General features: G+C 42.8%; 3 protein-coding genes across 7 annotated transcripts; 2 read left to right on the plus strand and 1 right to left on the minus strand.

The window, feature by feature from the left end:
* Nucleotides 1–967: 967 nt before the first annotated feature.
* On the plus strand, nucleotides 968–4,799 carry LOC135491287 (uncharacterized). The gene is made up of 5 exons (XM_064777045.1): nucleotides 968–1,068; nucleotides 2,199–2,434; nucleotides 2,643–2,768; nucleotides 3,076–3,222; nucleotides 4,058–4,799. The coding sequence occupies exons 2-5, from the start codon at nucleotides 2,264–2,266 to the stop codon at nucleotides 4,424–4,426; spliced, it is 813 nt and encodes a 270-aa protein (XP_064633115.1). The 5' UTR covers nucleotides 968–1,068; nucleotides 2,199–2,263; the 3' UTR covers nucleotides 4,427–4,799.
* Nucleotides 4,800–4,878: 79 nt separating this feature from the next.
* LOC135491289 (uncharacterized) lies at nucleotides 4,879–7,538 on the minus strand. Of its 3 annotated transcripts, none has more exons than XM_064777047.1 (5): nucleotides 7,430–7,538; nucleotides 6,648–6,810; nucleotides 6,232–6,269; nucleotides 5,254–5,358; nucleotides 4,879–5,004 (listed from the first exon to the last, which is right to left on the minus strand). In XM_064777047.1, the coding sequence occupies exons 2-5, from the start codon at nucleotides 6,706–6,708 to the stop codon at nucleotides 4,915–4,917; spliced, it is 294 nt and encodes a 97-aa protein (XP_064633117.1). In that variant the 5' UTR covers nucleotides 6,709–6,810; nucleotides 7,430–7,538; the 3' UTR covers nucleotides 4,879–4,914. The 3 variants fall into 3 exon arrangements, with proteins under 3 accessions (XP_064633117.1, XP_064633116.1, XP_064633118.1); XM_064777046.1 differs by lacking the exon at nucleotides 7,430–7,538 and adding an exon at nucleotides 7,281–7,389; XM_064777048.1 differs by lacking the exon at nucleotides 7,430–7,538 and adding an exon at nucleotides 7,189–7,250.
* Nucleotides 7,539–11,286: 3,748 nt separating this feature from the next.
* Nucleotides 11,287–22,011, plus strand: LOC135491098 (uncharacterized). Of its 3 annotated transcripts, none has more exons than XM_064776756.1 (7): nucleotides 11,287–11,421; nucleotides 15,625–15,704; nucleotides 17,157–17,296; nucleotides 17,552–17,592; nucleotides 18,607–18,739; nucleotides 19,233–19,352; nucleotides 20,336–22,011. In XM_064776756.1, exons 2-7 carry the CDS (start codon nucleotides 15,631–15,633, stop codon nucleotides 21,211–21,213), a joined length of 1,386 nt encoding a protein of 461 aa, XP_064632826.1. In that variant the 5' UTR covers nucleotides 11,287–11,421; nucleotides 15,625–15,630; the 3' UTR covers nucleotides 21,214–22,011. The 3 variants fall into 3 exon arrangements, with proteins under 3 accessions (XP_064632826.1, XP_064632825.1, XP_064632827.1); XM_064776755.1 differs by having other exon boundaries at nucleotides 15,628–15,704; XM_064776757.1 differs by lacking the exon at nucleotides 11,287–11,421 and adding an exon at nucleotides 15,085–15,274 and having other exon boundaries at nucleotides 15,628–15,704.
* Nucleotides 22,012–22,233: the final 222 nt, after the last annotated feature.

The following is a 22,233-nucleotide window of genomic DNA, read 5'->3' on the forward strand; positions in this document are numbered from 1 at the left end:
CTCAGATGACCGTATTCGACCACGCCTTGATAGGACAGTGATCAGTGCGGGTATATCACATTGAAAATTAAAATATGTAAGTGGATTGATTTGGGTTCTAATGAACAGCAGCATTGTGAAGGAAGAATCACACTTATCCCGTATTACAGTTCCAGTACATTTACATTAATCCGCTATTTTCCACCAGTTTTGTTAAATCCGTCGTTTTGGTTTTTCTAACCGCTTCGCCATAACTCACCTTTGGATTTTTACCAGCATGCGAGCGTAATTGCAACGTTTCTCGGTAAAGTGCATTTAAGGCTTCCACATCCCACTCTCGATGCAATTACAGCCTACACCAAGTGAATGCTTATTAAGTTTTTAAGCTTTTTTGAGCATAGATGAGACTGGTGGTAAGACGTGTTTTTTTCTAACAGAAATCGTGGATTAACGTCCTGCGCATATGACCATGGCCGAAACTCGGAGCTGTGGGACGGCCTACCGGTAGCATAACTACTGTCAGCCTCGGCGGACCACTGGAACCTTCGCACAGCCGAGCAGTTGTCCCGAGCATAAATAAGGACAGGAGAAAGTGACGGAGTGGACTGAAGTCGTTGTGCCGAGTCTCTAGAAGTGGGACGAGCCTGGCCTGGCTGGACTTGTACAAACGGAAATATAAGTATTTCTAAACAAACCAAGAGCCGCAGGCTTGATTCACGTGTCTTCACGTGTCTTTATCAGCGTCATTTTGAACGGTTTAGACTTTTAGATTTCCCGGATCCTCGGATGACGTATCAAAAGGCAATTAAACCATGTATATACCACAAAAATCAGATAGGCTGATTCAAAACAGGAAGTTTCGATTCTACCTCAAAGAACAAATGGCTGTTGTAGGGCCAGTTGTTTTTCCAAGAACGTTCGTTCGATCTATAGACCTAGTAGCTTTTTAGATTGTGTTGACTGACTTCGCACATTTAAGATCTATTTTTGGTACAATTTCCCTTGAATGAATTCAGTCACCTAAATGTTGGTGTTTTTCAGATTCAATGTTGCATCCAGCGTTTAGTATGAACAACATTTGAGGCAGAGGTGAGAAATGCTTTGATTTTTCTGGTTTAATTAGTCTTCAGAAGGAGATAAATGTACATCATTCAGTTTCTCTCAGTCATAATTCGGCAGAGTTTGTGCGTCATGTGCAATTAAAATGACCTTTGAATGAGATGGTCGGTGAGGTGGTCAAGATGTCAGAGACTATAAAAAGGTACGTTAGAATTGCATTTTTCATCGAAGACCACCTCCTATATAACCTGACATTTAGGTGTCTGAGACGGGTCCACTTTGTCCTATCCCTACAGGTCTTACTAGGCTTCTCTCAGTATGAGGGTGACATTTGTAGGTAAGGTTGTGTTAATGCTTACCTCTGCTTTCCGATTTCCCATTGTGGGTACTGTGGCCAATTTCTTTAGGAAGTGGCATAGTTTCTTCTCGAGGAACATCTTGTGCGTGAGTACAGTCCCGCCCTGCATCTTTGCCGACCCCCTCCCCATCTTTCTCATGTAAATCCCTGTCCCTCTTTGTCCACAAGGGACACTGGACAAGGACATCACGGCGATACACATGATATGCTCAAGGAACATCAGGAGCACAACACTACAGCCACTTCTTCTCTTAACCTCCTTAACCTCCCCCCCCCCCCCCCCCGCCTTCAAATGGTTCGCCAACCAACCCGGCCAAGGCTTAAGGGTGGCAAATTATTGTGCTCAATGAACACTATCAGCGAATTCGTAGGCCAGTGTTGTTCAGGAACGCTCGCTCCTGTCCTTCTCTGACCAGCAGTCCTTCCCCAAACCCGTCCAAATCTCGGGGTAAGCGTTCTATGTACCCCGGTGCTACGCATGATAGCAATCCCGAGGGAAAGGTCCCGTTAACCCAAGATCCTGCCTTTCCAATCCCGAGAGTATCCACTGTTCTACCATGGGTTCTCTATATTCCTTACATTGCGGCAGGGGGGTCACCAAATAAATTGATGACAATGTGGCGATGGATTTACAGCCCTCTTCCACCAACTTTTTGAACGTTGTCTTACATTGTACATAAAGCATTCTTTACTTTTCATAGAGCACAAGGCTTTTGGCTGATTGGTCCTCAGTGCAGTAACTTGAAGAATCCTTTCTTCTCGTAACTGGTTTTAATTACTAACATTTTGCTTTGTCTTCCAGCTATCTTCCTCTACACAGCGTCGAGAGCCGTCTTCATTCTCTCTTCACCTCGCCAACCAATCACAATGCGTCGCATCCACCGCGCGGACATGGACAGCATCATGGAGCCTTGCCGATCAAAGGATGAAGTCACCAGACCACTGACCAGCGAAAACGTCAGTCGACATGAGATCGAAACGATTGCTAGTAGATTGCGGGATATTGCCATCGATTTAGCGCTCCTACTTTCTGATATAGTAAGTTGCCTTTAAATTACCTTTAATCTCCGCTGTTTTCTACATGTACTATATAATTGTAAGTTGCCATACAACATATAGCCAAACTCTTGTGGCTATTTTGTGAACCTTTTGTACAGAACTAGGCTCGTCGAAGATGGATCCGTAAACACTGTTGAATAGGGAAAACGGAATTTGTGACTCGCTGACGAAGCTATGTCTATTTCAGAGAGATTCACATCTCGGGAATGATACGGATAACATAGTGACTCTGTCTCGCTGTCACTTCCCGGGGACTCCACGGGTGGCCGACCTTATTGCGCCGGTCTACCTTAAGGAGACAGATGGACATCTGGTGAGTGACCAAAACAAGCAGACTTGTGATGCAACTGACAATGTGTATTATTTAGGAGAAATGTCAGAAAAAGAGCTCGGTTTGTCAGAAAATGTACTCGGTATAACAGAAAGTGCCCTGTTTACCAGCAAACATACTGTTCACCAGAAGTAATCAGGACAACACACTGCTATAAATATCAGAAACTCATCATCGAGAGTTTCAATCGAATGCATGCACTTACTACTGCGACAGCACTGTCGCAAAACTAATAACTGCAGAGCCCCCTTTCTCATATAGTTACGTACTCTCTTGTCTTAATCCCTAGGTTTCTATTCGTTCGTTCAACGACACTCCCAGACCAACAGACCAAGACAGATGTCGTGAGTTCCAACTCGGATCCAACATTAGCCTTGAGGCTTCCCTTACATCTCTACCGCAGGCGATAGTCATCGAAGGGGACGTGAATGATTTGGTAAGTTCAGCTGCTCAGGTTTCTTTTTCAGTGAGCGTAATCAACTGTTGCCATAAGATGCAGTCTGTCCTAATTCTCGTCATCACAAGTCGAAGCAATCAATTTGTATTTTATAAAGATAGATGCTGCGCATACCTGGGGAGGGGGTACCCGCATCGATTTTGACGACTGAAATGGTGACAGAGCTATTAGTCGAAGGTAACTACGCTGGCGATCAGATTGTATAGTCGCATCGATTCTCTTCAGATTTCTTAGTTGGCCAAGATGAGCTAGTTGCAACTCGTCAGCGTTCCGTGTCCTGATAATGGTGTCCTCTCCTGATTGATGCCATCCGTATATCTTCAAATGTTTCTCGTTGCTAATCAAGTCCTTGAAAAGAGATCGCGCGGACACTTCATCAACCACCTCCGTCAAGTGGAGATCGTTTACCTAAACCACGGTTACCGGTGTGACAGCGGATATAGTCCCCCTGGAGTCATAGTCCGGTAGCATTGTATTTGATCAATTAAGCAGCATGATCTATTGTACCGCTAACCCTAACCAAAACATTTAGCAATGCGGGCTATTGTTACACGGACTATCAGCCCTAGGACTACTATCCCTTGCACACCGGCAATCGAATGATGTATATAACGGTTACGGGCCACAGACGACCTGCCCGTAGAGGGGTGTCATGCACTCCTTCCACCCCTCCATTTCACCTGTCACAAATGATCGGGCTGGTCTAATGTTATCGGAAATCTATTCCCATGAAATACAGTCGTATCGATTACCGTGTGAACGTCACATGAAGACAGTTCCCTTTCTCATCGTAAAACCTTCTCCTCTCTTCCAGGTGCGGAGTTCCCTGAAGCACACGTGGACATCTCTTGCCGAATACGGTGTCCACCTCGGTCACATGACCACACGGCGAGCGAACACACTTCATCATGCCCACATCGAATTCCTTCGAAGAGGAATCTATTGGCCCACCTTAGACCTTCTGTGCCTTTTGGACATTCTTATGCTGGTTCAGGAACTGACTATAAGTGATGCCATCTATCAGAGGATCCGACAAACGATGGTTCCAACGCCGATGAGGCGAAGTCGAAAGAATGATTACGAGTATATGGTAGCGAGGGACTTCATGCTTGTTGTTCAATCTGACAGTATACTTTTTGAGAAAGTATTGCAAATATTGGACTCTGATCGTTCCAGGGCTTGATTTGTTTCCCTACTTCCGACGTCGGCCATATTGGAATCAAAGATGGGCACCGGGATAAACCAATTTAGTCTATATCTCGGAAACTCATGCAGACAATACTCAATGTTAACGCCCATGCCCAGTCCGAACCGTTCAAATTCACTCCAAAGTGGATTCCAAAATGGCTGCCATGAAGCCGTGTTTGCCTATTACCGGCAAAAATATTTACTGAGCCTTTTCAAGTGGCTTTTTTACCAGAATATGTACTAATAATGATATCGAGTACCAAAATGATCTAACTGGCTTTAATTCTTATATTTGTCAGTGATGTCACTTGCCAATATAAAGCGTTGAACCGCCTCATAGTAAGGATTCCAATAACACTTTCGAAAAGTCATGAAAGAATCTCATTGCATCAGCTACTGCAAGCTGGAAAGAAAAATTGTTGTTACATAATCAAGAAAGGGTACAACTGATTTTCACCAGTTTATTCATTAAGATCCTTGGCATTATCTGCCGATGTTGGTAATCCCCATGCCCAATAACATAGACTCCATAACCGTTTTCGAGATGAATTCTGCTGCATGGAGTATCGCATTCTGAAACGAGAAATTTTGAATGATTCATTGCGGGAACCTCAAATTATTCCAAACCAAAATTGTTTATTCCTTCCGATGAGTTACTGTTTTCAAAAGGACATGGCGGTACATTGCGATACATGTCTGCCATGTGTGTCTTTGACAGTACACTTGCTACACTCTGCTTGTTCATGTAACCGTTCCATTGCTGAGAAACTATCAGCGAAGGTGCTTCAGACATATGGACACGGATTACAGCGAATTTCCTACCTCGCTTTGTCCCATTGTCTCCAGAAAAGCATCCAACTCGGCAAGAACACCCACGATTTTAGCCTGAAGCTCCATTTCAGACAGGCTTTCAACAAAGCGCTTTTCCTGAAATACAAAGATGTAGCAATACACAGTGCTCGTGTTATGAGAATATCGGAATAACTTTATGACCGTCAAACTCAAAGATTAGTTGTAACGAGGCGGCTGTTTATCTTTATAATATACATTTATATATTTCGCCGGGCACTTCATCGTTCGTAGCTCTTCGTGGAAGGGTTGTGAAATCTGCCTGCTGGCCGCTTTGTAATCAAGAAGCAGAAACGGTGCGTAATTCAGATCCCAGGTAGTGATCATCCCGGGTACCGATCGTAAGTTTTCCACCGAGGAGAATCGAAAACCGTCGCGCTTGATATGCGAACGTAGTCAGCAAAGAAAGAGAAAGATGGCATGGCATGGCATGGTGTTTACTGGCGAATACTGATTCGACGATGTGTTCAAACGAGACGACACCACATGATCATCGGATGATAAATCGTTTGATTTTTAAATATATTGCGTGGGTATTATCTTTATCCAGCAAATTACATATTTTTCTCAATGTTGAATGGCGATTGGGTAGGTTTCAATAAAATGCAGGGAAATGGCCTTCACCATGTGAGGTCTTGCATCAACAACACTGAGAAAAGAAACATCGACAAGAGATAACCGAAACAACTGACGATTATCTAATAGTTTTGTTTGATCATGTCTGAATGTCCCAAGACCAATTGAACAGAAGAGGCCTAATTTATATTTGTTTATGGTTCAAAAGGATTCGATGCTTACTGCCTGGTATCATGAATTCATCGACATTCATTACGTTCAATCATGTTGGTGTTTTTTCTTATCACTGCGACAGATGATTCGAGTGCAAATACTTTGTTTTTTCTCTGCACAGCCGCCGCAATGCGTTGGTCGATCATAACAAGTAAATTTTACCTTTGGGGAATGGTAGTTTGCTCTTTCTTCTGCGTGAGCTGAAAAACAAAACGCAGTAGGTGATCGGACAGAAATGGTAGGGCTCCTGACCAAATAATGTACTTGTATGTAATACAAGCTGGACTACAGATTTCTGCTGATGTGGGGGGTTGTGCTAACATCAGCAGTAGCGTTGAAGATGAGATGATCTAAGACAGTTACTGATTATACACGTATACATGAATAGTCAAGTCAGGCCCCAAACGGATACATGGTCGTTCCATACCATTCATCATATTCGATTTGGATAGACAACTTGTGGTCGCACCAATTTTTCCGATTTTCACGACGTGATGTTGCGGCTTGATCTTTGTGTAGATGGCCCCATTTTGCAGTTTTTTATGAGCCAGTCCAGACAGGAAGAACACTCATCTTACCTTGCATAATAAGAAAAACATCCTGTACAACATCTGTCAGCTTCTTCTTCAGATGGTCCATCACTCTCTCTAGATCCACGGGCCTCTGCTCCGAGCGGAAACACCTTGCGTCAACGGTAATGGTGAAAGTAATCACCAAGATGAGCGGAATAGCCCATCTCCTCTGCAAAGATTCATCATGGCTGAATATTCTATTATCCGTTCGTTACATTCAAATATGATACGACAATGTCAAATTTCAATGACCCTGCATTGCAACCTTTTCAGAGCCAGAATTCGGGACTTCCGCTCAGGTAGTTGCCAATCAGAGGCATTGTACTAGAGTGGTTTCGGAGCAGCACAAGCATGGTAGGTGACTCAGTTCTGATTGGCCAATACCTGATCGGAAGACCCGAATTCCTGCTCGAGGAAACTCACGAAACTGATATCGGGGCATTTTAGGATATCCAGTCTGTGTAACACCAGTGGCTAGCTGAAAGAGCCCGATACACGGGGCCCCACACCATATTATCATTCAATATTCCTGATCACCGTATCCTACCGTCCATGTCAATGTTCTCCCTTTACCAGAGTTCTACCGCCAAACTGTCGGTCGGATCCTTGTTATGATTGCATAATCATGGTCATACCTACCATGGCGATAACGTATTGCTGTTTGCGGAACTGGGTTCACCAACCACGGAAACGTAAGCAGCTGGACCACGGCAAGTATTTCACATCAGTAAACAGGTGAAACTCATTAAAGGCAGCATAGCTAAATTTTGATGCCAACTTTGTCTTACCTCACCAATTCCTTCAAGATCAGTGGCTTAAAACTTTAGAAGCTGATGGAAAAAGCGTCAATTGCTCCACAGTTGGTGATCACCAAGAGTGTCACGACTTTGACTTGAAAGCTGGTCAAACCTTCGCGTTAAGAATCATGTCTTTTTAATTGATTGACCTAATTGGCAACCATAAATCACAATAATACCCCGAGATAACTTAATTGATTTCATTGAACCATAAAGAACATCGCAAACAGAAAATAGATATCGCCGCCAACATACTGGCATTATCAGCTATGTCCCTGTTCATGATCAGGTTATTTCACTTGTCATATTCGATGTAATCTAACACTTCCACGAAGTGAAATGCTTGTAACGGAGATGACAGTCAACAGACTGAATGTTTGTACGCCACCAGTGCTTTAGGAGTGTCGTATATGTGGGTGTAGTTTCGTCGCGATATGTAATCACCGAGTGTTTATAGCCCAACCCACGCACTGATGGCGACGGTCAACCGTGTTTCGAGTGGATTTTTTTCTTCAAATTACATTGAATGTTATAGTCCATTCAGGAGATTCCCATTGCAATATAATCACAATTCAAGTTTAGGTGCGCAACTTTTGGTCTGCCCCATAATTGCCTCCCACTCACTGGCATCATATGTTTCCATTTGTAATAAAGCTCAGCCATTTTACGAGTTCCCACATTATTGTCATTGAGCTGATAATGTCCTTATTCCATGTCCAGTTCGCCGTTCATATTTATATTTCTTGTATTAATACTCCATCACATCAACACGAAAACAAACCCGATCATGGTAGTTAAGAGGGAGCGTAACATGATATAATGCGGGATGATAATAACAATGCTTTAATGGTTTATACACAACCCCTCCCAGCTGATTCTGCCCAGAATGGACAACAGGTTGAATAATGCTCCATGGAATTAATATAAGGACCGTTATTTTTGGAGCGTCCGTCGAAAAAAAGATAAGTACATGTATCATGAGACCGATGACGAAAACAAAGCGCAAAAAGGTTAGCGTTCCGAAGCCCTCACGAGCAAAACCAAGATCGATACACGTGATCCTTCCTCTACCATTCGGAGGGTTAGTGATGAAATCCGAAATAAACGAAATGAAATGAAATATCGAGATGCGAGATGATATAGTCAGAATCGGACGCCGAATGACTCCACGGCGCCAACAATGCTAACGACGCATGGCCATCCAGGTTCTACTTACCACATGATTTGAATGAATAAATCTGAACATAATTGACTTCATTCACTTAATTCACTTTATCACCTGTGACATTTAATTAATCAAAGGTCTAAATATGTCAAAATAAACTACAAAATATGGCCTTAGTGATAAAAAGGCAAAATTTAAACAAAAATTGACTTCGTTAACCTCGCTGATGACAGCAGGAATTACTCAAAATTTACATTTTAAGGTCAGTGGTTTCTCTAACTCTTATAACCTGCCGCTTATGACACGTGTTCCTAGTGGATATATGTATGTACACCAGTCGGTCTTATTGCATGTGAAGTCACTCCCGATCATCAGTCCCATTTATCTCTCAATCAACAGTGCCGTATTTGGATTATCATTACATGCTATATCTTCTCGGCTTTTCCTTTGAGCGCATGAAAACGTGCACGGGCTCCCAGAGATCAGGCTTTCATTACTCCTGCGTCATACAAAAATGTTTGAAAAATCGGCAGGCGGAGTATTTTGAAAATCCCTCTGCGTATGCCAGGATGCGGGACTGGCTGCAAACATTCGACCGTCGCTTCATGAAAAAGTAAGTCAATCAGGTAAGGCATGACATAAGGGCTTGATTAAAGTTGTCCAGTCGCCGGGGCGGCAGTTGGCCGTCATTTCCACGATTCGTCAACCCCGGGAACTGCACGAGCTGGATCGGCCGCGAGGGGCCGGGGCCGTGACAAGGCTGACTTACCAATTTATAAATATTAACGAGTATCCCTGGTTGCTGATGAAGGTAATATGGGGTCCATGCCGCCTCCCCCGCTTGCTGTGCAGTACTGATTTCAATATTATTTTATTATTATTTATTATTTAAGGTTTTTATTGAAGGTTACACTGTTTTTAAATGCCAAAGTATTCTTAAACATTTCGACGATGCTCGAAGCCAGAATAAAAATAGGGAGTGTCGGTAGAATAGTGAAGAAGGACCCGCGAAGGTTGCTGAATGTTATTTCTTCTTAAAGAGTAAACTGTCAAGGATGTCTGAACTGTGCAAATAAATGTCAAGACGCTACCGTGTCAACAACAAACAAGATAGGAGGGACATTGTTCTAAAAATATCTTGTGAGTTAGATTCCTCTGACATCAAACAGAAGAGGAGGGTGCTTAAGGATGGGGTCGGGAAATCATATATTAGTTTACTGAAACTTTGTCAAACACGGCGCGCTTATTGGAAGTCGCTGTCCGTCATGTCCGCCTGGAGTGCTACGCGGATATTTTATATGACAATGAAGAATCCGTCACCGATCTGGAGGTGGCTTTCCAAGAACGGTCAGGCCGTGCTCTATATACATTTATTCGCATTCTACGGAGTTAAAAACTAATGGACGTGGCAGGTGAAATGTTCGCAGTTAAGAAACCAGTCACTTTGCGTTACTTGTATCAAGTTCACCCATGACCTTGCAGTACTATTAAATAGTTTGTCCTTACGATTTCTTAAACCGATTTATTTCAAACGTCCAACGCACTACGAACAATATCTACGCGTGACTTCAAAAGAATACTCATCTCCTGTGGTGATCTCGGGCAGATTGTAGTGAAGGCCGAGGGATCAACTCGGGCAATTACAGAAATGAACTGCGTGTATTTCAAATTGGTAATTTATGTGATACCTTGCAATCTCACCGGTTCTAAGAATGCATTAGAATGTTGACGTGGTGTTTAAATTTAGAAATGCATATTGATAGATCCAAGCAGAATCAACAGATTGATACCCAACCTTTTAAGGCAGGCAGAAAGTGACTTACCCTGTAGAGATTTCGCCATTACAAGTGGACTGCCTCAGTGCACTGACTGACATTGAATGATAGTTTAATGAAATGGTCCAGGGACCATGTGCTCACCTCGGATAATGTTAATGCATGTCATTTGCAGTGGATATGGGAGAACAGTTTTGGTCATTGATATCAATTTTGCGATCTTAGAGGAAGTGGTGTGGTAGTGCAGCTCTCTTTCCTGGGGAAGTTTATATCAATATTCCGTCACAAAACTGAGCTGAATTTTTTCATCAGTTCAAAATTCGGAAAAATTTACAAAGCCCAAAAATTTTCGGGACTGATGATGTTGCTTCATTTTGAGCAGAAAAAAACAAGAGAAAAAAATATTTGGACTTGGAAATTATTTTATCATTCAGAGTCAGTTCAAAATTCAAAATTGAAACAGGATACGGACGACGACGGACGACGACGACGACGGACGACGGACGCCGGACACTGCATTGATTGTATAGGCTCCCTTACGGTGAGACCAAGCATGCTAATGTCCATGAACATACTGATCACGATGCAAGGTTCATTGGTGGCGAATAGCCTTTACCATTGCTATAATAACCTCAAACAAGATGAGAGTTGAAGATGGGTAACCGACTTGAAAAACCAACACTATAAATGTACCTGATAATTTCTTCCTTATAGAATCACAAAGGATGACATCAGTGGTGGCATCTTGCAAATAAACCAGTCTCATAACAATATCTAACGACAACTAGTCTATGCCACCTATACATGTGCGCCTCAGGCTCCAGGACGTGATGACATCATCCAAACTTGTCGTGCGTATAAAGTCGTCTGCTTGTTGTGTTTGGATGAGAGCAGACGAGAGACGCGGGCTGGTTGGCTCTAGGGAGTAGCGCTGGCTTCACTGCTGTCGAAACGGATGTCCATGTCTTTTACTAGTTTTAATACTGGTTTGAGTTACGCAAGGGATACCCGGGAAAGGAATAAGGAGCGCTAATTAAAGGAAGGTAGGTCATTTACACTTTTTTTAACACTTTTGAAAAAGTTCGTTGAGAGCTTTTTATTCAGAGTTCATTATTAAACTGTTTAAGTTTTCCGCATGGTTCTAAGGGCAATCTTAGTTTTTTAGGAACGCGACCATGTAGACTTACAGCTTCCATAATAGTTATTAGGAACAGAGCATCATCGATGAAGCCCAGTCGTTGGTGATTGGTGATTTCAAGTACTTGATGATATTAGGAACAGATTAGATTCTCTTAAATTCATACTTGATGATTAAGCATCAATCCCTTCAGACATTCATGAAGTGAACATTTCATACAAATTGATAAGTTTTTTGTTAAGCTATTTTTCCTCCCTTTCTGCTGAACGTTAGTCTGTGCCAAAGAAAGCAACTAGTATATACACCTCATTTTGTATCATAGTACATGTATTTATTATGTTAATGCTGACAGGCTGCATTTCACAGTTAGAGATAATGCGCTGTAAGTAGCTGCATTGTTATGCAGAATACCTCAGTTTTGCTTTTCCGAGAATCGTGATGGAGTACGAACAGAAAAACTCTGCTTAGCCAGGTGGGATGGCATCGGGAATACCGTAGTTAAAGCTTCTCGTTTTTAGAAATTACGGGACTGACCTTAGTTTAACCTATTTTTCTATTTGAAGCTCTCCTTGTATGTTTCAAAATTAAATAATGGGTGCGACGACCTGAATTTCAATCACTGTAATGAAATTTAAATGCGATGTTCTGTACTATTTAACCTCAGTTAGTATCTTCTGATCCAGGCCAGTTGTTAGTTATAGTCACTATAACGTGATGTTAACTTAAACTTGGCATTATGTCAAATGGACTTAACTGAAGAAGATAACACATTAAGGAGAGTACCAAATGGATCACTACAATGTACATGTTTATAACAGTGGTAATCATGAAACAGCTAAAAGTGATACCATTGCCGCACTCCGGAAAAACCTTAAGTGTAAGCATTTAAAAGATTATTGAGAGACCTAATTAGCTTGCTGCATGTGGAAATACTGAGGTTTAGCTTGGCTTCGGGCAAAGGATAATGATGACAATTGAATGACAATTACCGGTATAACTTCTAGCAACTCTAATAAAACTGATTTTCATCGCCCGTAACAAGATTGTGACACGGTGTTTTCATGATATTCCACTAGCAAGAAAGTGGGATTCCCGAAGGCTAAATACAGAAATGATGAACTTTCCAAGAATTGCAAAGGTTTTATATTCGACAATGGCATTTGATACGGGCCCTATACACATGTCAAGATCTTTTTCGGCAATCACTTCAGGGACGTAGGAGTAAGAAACTTGCCAATGGCATTCCTTAAACTTCTCAGCGAACTCTCTGAAACTGAATTTTAAAAGTTGCTACGAAGATTAACCCCCCGGCTTTTGGATCTCTTCCGTGCCATTTTAAGCCGCCCCTAACACTTTGAGAATGATCTTGCACAAATGGGTTGGCATCGTTAATTCTTTAGAATGGATCGTTGACGCCTAGAATTGGCAAGGAAACTAAGATGCGTGAAAGTTATGGTTTGGTTTTTCTGGCAAATTGCAAACGGATATGCATTAAACAGTTGGTGAACTTTCCAAGATTACAAACAAGAAATTATGATTTGAGAAGAATTGGGTGGGCGGATATCATTTCGCCTATTTACATGACTAGTTATGATGTCATTTCGCGGTGGAATGGAGCCCGATGGGATAGTCCGAATGATCCGACAAGGCGGTAGGACCTGGGTTCGAACAAGGTAGTGTCGGTGAACTAAAATCTTCTAAAGTTGACCTGTTTCTTGACCAACAGGGATCTGTAAAAGTAACTGCCGTAACACAGTACTATCGGTTTACTGAGTCGGACACTTGGAGATAAATACAGGTACGCCCCAATTTCTACGATGTTGCAGTCTTGATCAAAATCGCGACCCGCAGGTTACTCAGCCTTGGTGCCGTGGACCAGCTCAAAAGCAATAATCGGCAACTGGGAGTATTCTGAGTCTTTCGAACTTCCAGCATCCTGACTCCCAGTGTCTGCTTCCTCTACCTCCGTTCCACAAAGCGATGTCAAAGCATTGGGGTGTCATGTTACTTCAAGGTACCATCTGATTCGAGGACAGGAAGAGAGCGGAACAATCTGTGGGCGTATAGCGACCAAGGGCTATAGTCTCAAAATGATGTCCTCAAAGGAGGTTTCACAGAAGGGATTGCTAACTTTAACTTGTTATCAAGGACCCGGAGAAGAGTGTATTATCAGAGAGTAGCTTTGGTACTCGGATAGTGTTGTTGCCATAAAGATGTTGTTTCCTTTTTTATAGGAACGTGGAGAGGCCGTGGGTGGGTCTGGTGGTGTTATGTTCACTATTAAACTTTGATATTGCGTGATGAATAGTATGCATTTATTCTGATGGGTAATACATGTATTAGGTTAAAGCTAATGCCAAAGGTTTGTGACTTTACTTGTCTTGAAAACTGTTGTGTATATCATCTTAACTTTGGTATTGCGATTGAGTAGTTATTTCAAGAGTATATTTCATCAGAGCGCGCTGGTGACGAAAACGACGATTGGTGAACCTGCCACCGTATTAGTATAAATCTGGGATATAGCGAGCCTTGTCGCTTGATTGATTTTGTTGTTGATGTTTTTCTCTGCCGGAAAGGGATGTCACCGATGGCAATTAACGAAAAGTACCAACAATTAAAAGAAAGGATGAAGCTATTTTTACCCGCCCGAGCTGTGTCATTAGTTTGATGACGAGGCTGATTGTAACACTCACAGATATTGCGAAACTAATGGAGGGTTTACCAGGTAACAGGTTATTGATAATGGAGCTTGTTCCCACGTAATTTATCACACTGAGGCCATGAATGGCAAAACAAAATGCAACTTAAGACGGGTTCTTTTTGCAAGCTTTCTGGCTATTCGTCGGCTGTATCAACGCGGTATGCCACTTGAATACTAATCATAAGCGATGAAGCATGCAATTAAGATAAGTTGGGTGAAGTTGATTGATAAGAGAAACCAAGATTCTTCGTCCCGCGATTGCCATCCTTCACCAAAATGGCCACTACGACCGCCATTTTTGAGTGGGGGTTTGTTTCTTTTGGAAGGCTATCGCCGATCGGACTGATTGTTTTCCTGGGTTGAAGCTGATAATGACTATATTCGAACTCTAAAGATGATGGGTCTTCAAAGCAATATAATATGATAACCGTATTTTAGATAACTCAACAACTTACTCGAGTTACCACGAATGACACTTTGAAATTACGAGACAGGGTGCGCCGGCGCCCAGGCCGGTGGTGTCGATTCAAATCATGGTCGATATATTGACTTCACCGACATTGACACACATAAGTACACGTTCCATTCAAGGTATGCCTGAATGGCGTGAACATTTTCTCATTAATTCAGACGAAACTATCCATCGATTTTCGACAAAGTAAGAGTGAACTCGACCTCCTGACACATTAGCCCAGTTGTCCAAATTTCCGCATTCAAACACGCCATGCACCATGTGCACTGACACACATTACACAAATAGACGATGTCGGCTTGTACCAATTGATAATATTGATGTTATGATCCAACATTCTTCCTCTTTCTGTCATACATGTATAGGTCAGATTCCTGACGCTGGAAGAACCGATATTCTCATTGGGCAGGAAGTCATTAAAACGCCGTATTCAATGCAAAAAATTGGTGAACTAAATTGAAGACTCCTCAGTGACCGTCTTTGAATTCAGTCTGCAAGGAGCGAAAAATTGATGGTATTCGACTTTTGGCCCGGACGATACATGTTTTGATCGCGAATATAAGTGTTTCTTCAAAGCAGAATTTGGTGAGACATCCGGCTGTGTTGTCCAATTAGAAGTGTTGATTCGGGGAGACCTCCGCCGTCAATTCTGCTTTTGAAAAGGAAGAAGCAACTCATAATTTCTGCTTTGATTGAGTCTCTGCCCATCAGTTTAATATTTGTTTTAGCATGACCATTATAGGCCTATTTCATCATAAAAGCGTTAAGATCTGGATAGTGGTCAATTGAAGTTCACAATCGCTCGCAGACAACGTGAAGTAATTATTGATGTAATTATTGAATCTTTGCCAAGCCACTCCCCCTATATTCCAAACTTAGATTGTTAATCATAGGCTGATCTGAAAACGTTTATTTTCATGTTGCTTTTTCTTCAGCAGAAAATGAGGTTACCATTCCTGATAGCCGCGCTGACGATTGTTGGGCCCTGCTACACTTTCACCGTCACAAGAGACAGGTAAGCAGCAATCTCACAACTCTCACCGTCGCCACATTATCATCCGCTACCAGACATACCAAAAACTAACTCGAGTCTGATACAGCAATTTTTCGCCTGTTACGTCCGGGGTGTTTTGGGTGAAGGACGTTGATTTCTTTAACAGGGAGTTTGAGAACAGCGCCTTATCAAAGATCCTTATACGTTATACGGATAAAACTCTGCAGTAAGAAGACGATTTTTGTGTACATTTCTATCCGTATTCGTATAACGATCCGTGATAAGTCACCTTAATCACCCTAACTATATATGTGTTCGATGTATGATCAGTGCATTCCCATCATTTACTGATCAACTTTTTGTGATCACCAGCGCACCCATTTATACCCAATAAGTAAAATCCCCACCTTGATAAGAAAAAGCAGGCAAATTTGAGATCTCGGGGCCCTATGCGTCAATGTGAAGAACCACGAAAGCAAGATTGTCCATCAGACAGACAGCATGGGAGTAAAATAGATGCCTTGCCTTACTTTGATGGTTGGCTAAGCCTTATATCGCCTGTAGAGCACTATAGGAACGCTCGTTAATAGTTTACTAAGGATCCGGGAGTGATGTAAAAAGCATGACCAGGTCAAAGATACATACTTAAATGATTCGTTCTCCTGGTACAAATGCAGTTCATGTGTCACGTGAAATCTTAAATTGTCGATATCCCTCATATTCCTGGGACTTTGATGGAAAACTGAGACTTAGAAATTAATAATTGAGCTGCTGAGGTTTAACAATGCTACCATCTTGGTATGACAACGTATTTTGTATTCGTCGGTAAATATAGTTGGCCTATATTTTCCACAAGGAAGTAATTCAGGTATCATTTTACTGCCGCGGGAAGAGTGCGCCAAATTTCTCGACCTTCAACCGTACTACAGATGATATTTTATGTGGAAATATAGATTGTAACATTGCACTACTAATTTCAAGGATACTATTAACGCAATTCATCTGATAAGGAGTGATTCATTGAGTCTCTTAAACACCACAAACAAAAGTCATCTGTTTTTGTAAATACCGTGACATCGCTCGACCTACATTTATTGCCCTTCACTCGATTTTCCTTTACAAAAAAACGCACCTTCTTATCTTAATACAGTAGTAATATTATTCTAAAGAAAAACTAGCTTTTGACTTCTAGAGGTTAAAGAAATTACTGCCTTAAAGATAAACCCATTTAGATGTAATGTACTTGATTCCTCGTATAGCCAAATTTGCCATCTTTTATTTATATTACCGTTTCTCCATCGGACTTTTCTATTATTCTTATTTATAAAAAAAAACAAAAAACCTTGAGAACATCTTAGTTAAAACTGTCGTCCAGTAAAGAGAATGCATTACAGAAAAGATACCATTATTGAAGAACAAACTGCTTTAAAAGGTCTGATTATATTAATTTTGTTTTCGTTGTGGATTTTTCAGTCTGGATCCGTCTTTCAGCTGGCGGGGGCGATCCCCTCAGACCACTGTCATGCCGTTGACAGCCGAATGGGCCAGGGAAACGGTTGCAAGACTCAGCGAAAATAGAAAAAAAGAAAGACTCTTGGCGACAAATCTACCTTGTAAGTAACCGATGGTCACTTCCTCTCCCCGATTCATGTCCCAGTAGTGCCTAGTGTTACTGAGTGGAGCTGCATGTCGATGTTATCATGTTGCCTTGTGGCCCAAAGCAATATTTGCCATGTTTGCATCCTCTAGAGCCGCCTGGTTCTCTGGCCACGCGACCATAATAGGGAGAGAAGCCTCGGGTTTCCAGGCTGAAGACAAGGACGACTCGATCTACTTTATTCTCAAATTATACCATTTTCTAATTTCAGTGAAGATGAGAATAGCTATGTGTCTGAATCGTTCACATCCAGTAAGTGAGTTTCCATAAGAAACTCCAAAGCGAACGCCCATCCCATAGTTTGACATCGTAATCAGGATGTCGAGCATTGCGAGAGGCGTTTACCTTGGCGTTTCTGCGGCTTTGCGAAAACTCAAATGACGTGCATGAAACATCGTCATATCCTTTAAGTAATCTGTAGCACTTGTCTCAAGCTCTTCAAAGATAGTTGAGAATCATAATCAGGCCTGGTGTATGTTCAAGATTTTACTTAAGAGCTTATCAAAATTCTTGTGAGTTTATATAATAGCTGGCAAGAGTGCGTAACAACTAATCTTGTGGCCACGCAGACTGGCCGCCAACTCCGACGTCCGGAGTATAGTTCGACTGAACGCTTCTCGACGCCAGAGTTGGCGGCAAGAGGACCCCGGTGAGAAGCACACCTGCGCACATCATCTATTGCCGCCGCTGATTGGTTCTAGCCTCGTCGCCGACTCTAAATTTGGCTGATGTGGTAGCACAGCAGGCTGCTTCAGGCGTTCACTGGAGTCCGGAATTTGATTTCTTGCGACCAATGGATGGTCAGCCGCCAACATGACCTGACTTCAGTGACCATTAAGCTGACAGCACACCTGACTCCAACTCTGGCGTCAAGCGAGTTCGACTGAACGCCGCTCGCCGCCACTAGCCGCCCAAGTTGGCGTCAAGAGGATCCCGGTGATTGCACACCTGGCAGCTTCAGGCGTTCACTGGCGCTCACCGGAGTCCAAAATCAAACATTGCAGTTTGATATCTGGCGTCGAGTGGGGTTCGCCGGCGGCCAGTGGCGTCCACTGAGTGGCGTCAAGTCGTAGCACACCTGGGAGTTAAATGGCGTTCAGACACTGGCGGCCAAAAAACCCCACTGGACGCCGAAGTTGGAGTCTGGTGTGCTGCGAGCTTTAGCCTCTTTGGGAGGAAAGACTTCAACGACCGAGTGCGAAACCGGTCCACGGGAGTGTAGTTGCAGTTACAGCAGACTTTTTCTTATGTCTGTTGCTTTTTCAGGTCATACCAGCATTCAACATCTCATCGTTTTCATCATGGACATCATCGTCCAGCACATCTATGCCTGACACCGCCCGTAGACAGTTTATCATCGACATCATTGACGAGGCTTATAGTCAACCACCGGAGCAAGGTAACCCCCCCCCCCCCCCCCCCCACTTCACGAGACTTTCTTAAGCACAACGGTGATAAGTCGATAATGTCATTAGACGGTGCCATCGAGATTAGGCAAACAACGGGAATAATATGATGTGTATCATTGGTTGATCAGCTAATGTTGTGGCGTGTTACTTGTCGAGAAGATGGAACAGGAGTACACTACTAATCTATGTTCAGTGTATTAGCCAAGTATTCGACGAAACGAATTTTGCCAATTTAAACACGATATCTAATTGTCAAGTTGAAAATTTGTTGAAGCTTATTTCAATTTGAAATGCCATGGCGTGATGTGATGCTGGTAACTAAATTATTTAATATTCAAGCACGGGATTGGGGAATCGTTGACCAACATAAAAGAATAAAATAAAACACAGCCGTCGAGGATATCTTCTCGTAATCGCACTCAGTGCAACTCACCCTAAATGACAAACTCCTAGCCGATTATACGATTACCCGTCTTCTTTCAGATCAGGAGGGACGTTGTCCCATCGAATACAAGCTATTTGGCGACCTGGCGTTGCGGTTATGGCGATCCGAACCCAGTGATTTCATCAGCTTTGAAAAGATTATTAGTCCTTTATTCAAATGTAAGTAGAGACAACTTCATTCGGTTAACGGTGCAGTTGAAATCAGGGATTTTTTGGAAACAAGGGCCAAGGATTAAGGGCTCAAGAGTCTGATGAGGAAAATAGCCTGATAGTATGTCTCTTCATAAGCCAACAGCCTGCGTGACCGACGTGTCAGTCTTTTCATTGTCATCGCCATACTTCTTGTCGGTGTCAAATTAATGTAAACATTGATATTATCAATGACCATAGATATGTTTGGTTACCGAAGGATTCCATTAGATTGGCAATACGTAACCCCATTAATCACTTATATCAATTAATCACTTCGACATTTAAGTTTACAAACAATAATATCAACAAATTGATCTTAAGTCAATAGCCACGGTGTACTGGTGATAGTACATTACAGGTCAGTGAACTGAACACACGATGAATTTCGTTACATTTTTAGCATATTTGAGTATTTTGCGGAGAACTTGATGCCGTTGTCCAATCAAAAGCCTGCATTCCTGCTTAGCCGGGGCAATTATCAGACATAGCCAATCAAAATGGGCTGTTTGCTTGAGGAATGTATTGTGAAACTAAAGGCCCTGCTTCTGTCATGTGTTTGATAAGCTGGACTATTCGGCCGACAATTAGGCCTAAGCCAATTGTGTTCACATTTTCAGGTCGGGGTCACATTTTACCGTGTTTTGGCTCTATTCCAAATATTTCTATTTTCGTATCGTATATCATGCTAATTGGTTGATAATAGGATAGTGTTGTGAATGAATAATTCATAATGATAGACAACCTGCCAACCAGTTGTCGCCTAATCAAATCAACGGGGTAACTTTCTGTTCGATACGAACACGCAACGGTCAATCTCTGCTCTCTTCATCCTTTGTACCAGGAGTTCTATGGCTAATCGCTTCAAGCTGACTATTTCGGGAGCATTGCTCTCAAGAATGTTGTTTCTGCAGCTGTTAGTATTAATGTTTCGGCGGTTTTTGTACTTGCAGGTCTTGAGACGCGCAGGCCATTCGGCCTGGAATTGTTCCAACTGATGCGCTCCATCGAGGGGGGTGATGTCACATCCGTCGACGAATGCTACCCAGATCGCAGTGCAAACAGTTTCCCGTTTGGTTCATCACCACGGTTACCATTCATTTCGAGTAGCAGACGAGGGGATCTACCAAGGATGCCGAGAATCCAATTAGATGTAACCAAGGAGAAAACTCCCGCGGAAAATATTCCGGCGTCGACTAGGAGGATTGGCGTCAAATCAGCGCCGATTGGCAACAACATGGAAGCCTTCGCGGAATCACTTGGTTTACTCGATGACCCTGTGAGTAACCTTGGAGACGGTTTACTCGATGACCCTGTGAGTAACCTTGGAGACACTTTCCAGGACGATGACCCTCAGGATCAGACAGGGAGGAGCCGAAATGTTAGGACGACTTCTTCGGGAGGGCAGTCTGTTGCGTTGAAAAATATAATGAAATTACTAACAAATAAGAAGGGAAAGTTAGTAGGCCTACCGTTTAAACAAAAGTTAAAGGCTCACAGAGCCAAAGATATGAATGTCAGAAACAATAAGTTGAATGAGGGAAAGGCGTTGGCCGACTCGCGATTCAAAAATCTCTGGAGGAAGTTATCGGACATTAGATTGAACAAGGACAAGGGTAGAAGGGGCTTAGACCTCCCGAGAAAGCAGAGGGAGAGGGGAGAGAAAGGGCGAATTACTCGGCGGGAGAGGGACTTTTTGCTTGAGCTTATCTCTGCAATGAGAGTGAACGGTGACGCTCCTGATGGAACCCTCATGTGTACCAAGCAGTGTCGGCGGTTGATAGCTGAGCGATTACGGCTAGCTCCACGGGTGCGCGATGAACACGACTAAGGCAGTCACAGGACCGCGAATTCTGTGTTGCCTTTCATGTCTTCTTTGCTACCAATGGTTCACGTCACAACGCACTTTCACACGTCGTTTCGTGTCTTCGGGCGGAACAGTCGACTGACTTTAGGCTACAACGCCCGGAAACCATCTTAAACGAGTCTAAAAGTCAACATTGGCGATTAACCCTAGAACAGTTCCGTGTTGACCTCCGTTACTACCCTTTGGTTGGCCTTGCCATCTCTAATGACCTTGAACCTTGAAATGTGGACTGCCTTGGGGTATGGACCTTGACATTGGTCTAGGCTGCATCAGTGTATACCCCTTTAAGGATGTTGAATCAGCACCGCAGTCCATATCCCGCAGTCGGCAAAAGTTCGAACAAGTTTTCCCGAGTTTGCGTCTGGTTACGCCTGCGCGTTATATATACCTTGGTAACGGCTTGGTCACCATGGTTACTTGGTCAATGTGCATGCTTAACCGGAGGCAAAATCAGGACATTATCTTCCTATACTTCTGCCGACCGCGGTGTTGATTCAAAGTCCTCATTGGCGGTTGCGTGATACGTTCCATCCTGGAGTTCCATATTCCGTATTAGGAAGAGAAAACAAGCTGTGATACTCAGGGTTGACCTTCTCCTTGGATACCGTTCGTCCAATCACATGACTTAGCCGGGGAGCGTATAAGACATACGTTAGAACTTAGGAGGGATAGAAATTCTGTTCTAAATGTGTGTGATTTTATTTATTGATCGATATTGTATGGCTGACATTTCTGACGATATTTTGACAGTTTTGCAACATAGTAGCTTTGTCGTGTTGAGTCCTAATTTGTTTCATTTCCCTAACACATTACAAGTTATACAGCACCTTATATCATCTTATATCGGGAAATTGTGATGTAAAGTAGGGGGAAACCGGAGAACCCCCGAAGGAGACCTACGTTGTCGAAGAGAATCGCCGTCTATCACTTGAGTCTATCGGAATCGAACCCGGGACCTCAGGGGTGTCAGGCGCTGGTGTTTCA

Source organism: Lineus longissimus, chromosome 7 (genome assembly GCF_910592395.1).
Source record: "Lineus longissimus chromosome 7, tnLinLong1.2, whole genome shotgun sequence".
Classification (NCBI taxonomy): Eukaryota; Metazoa; Nemertea; class Pilidiophora; order Heteronemertea; family Lineidae; genus Lineus; species Lineus longissimus.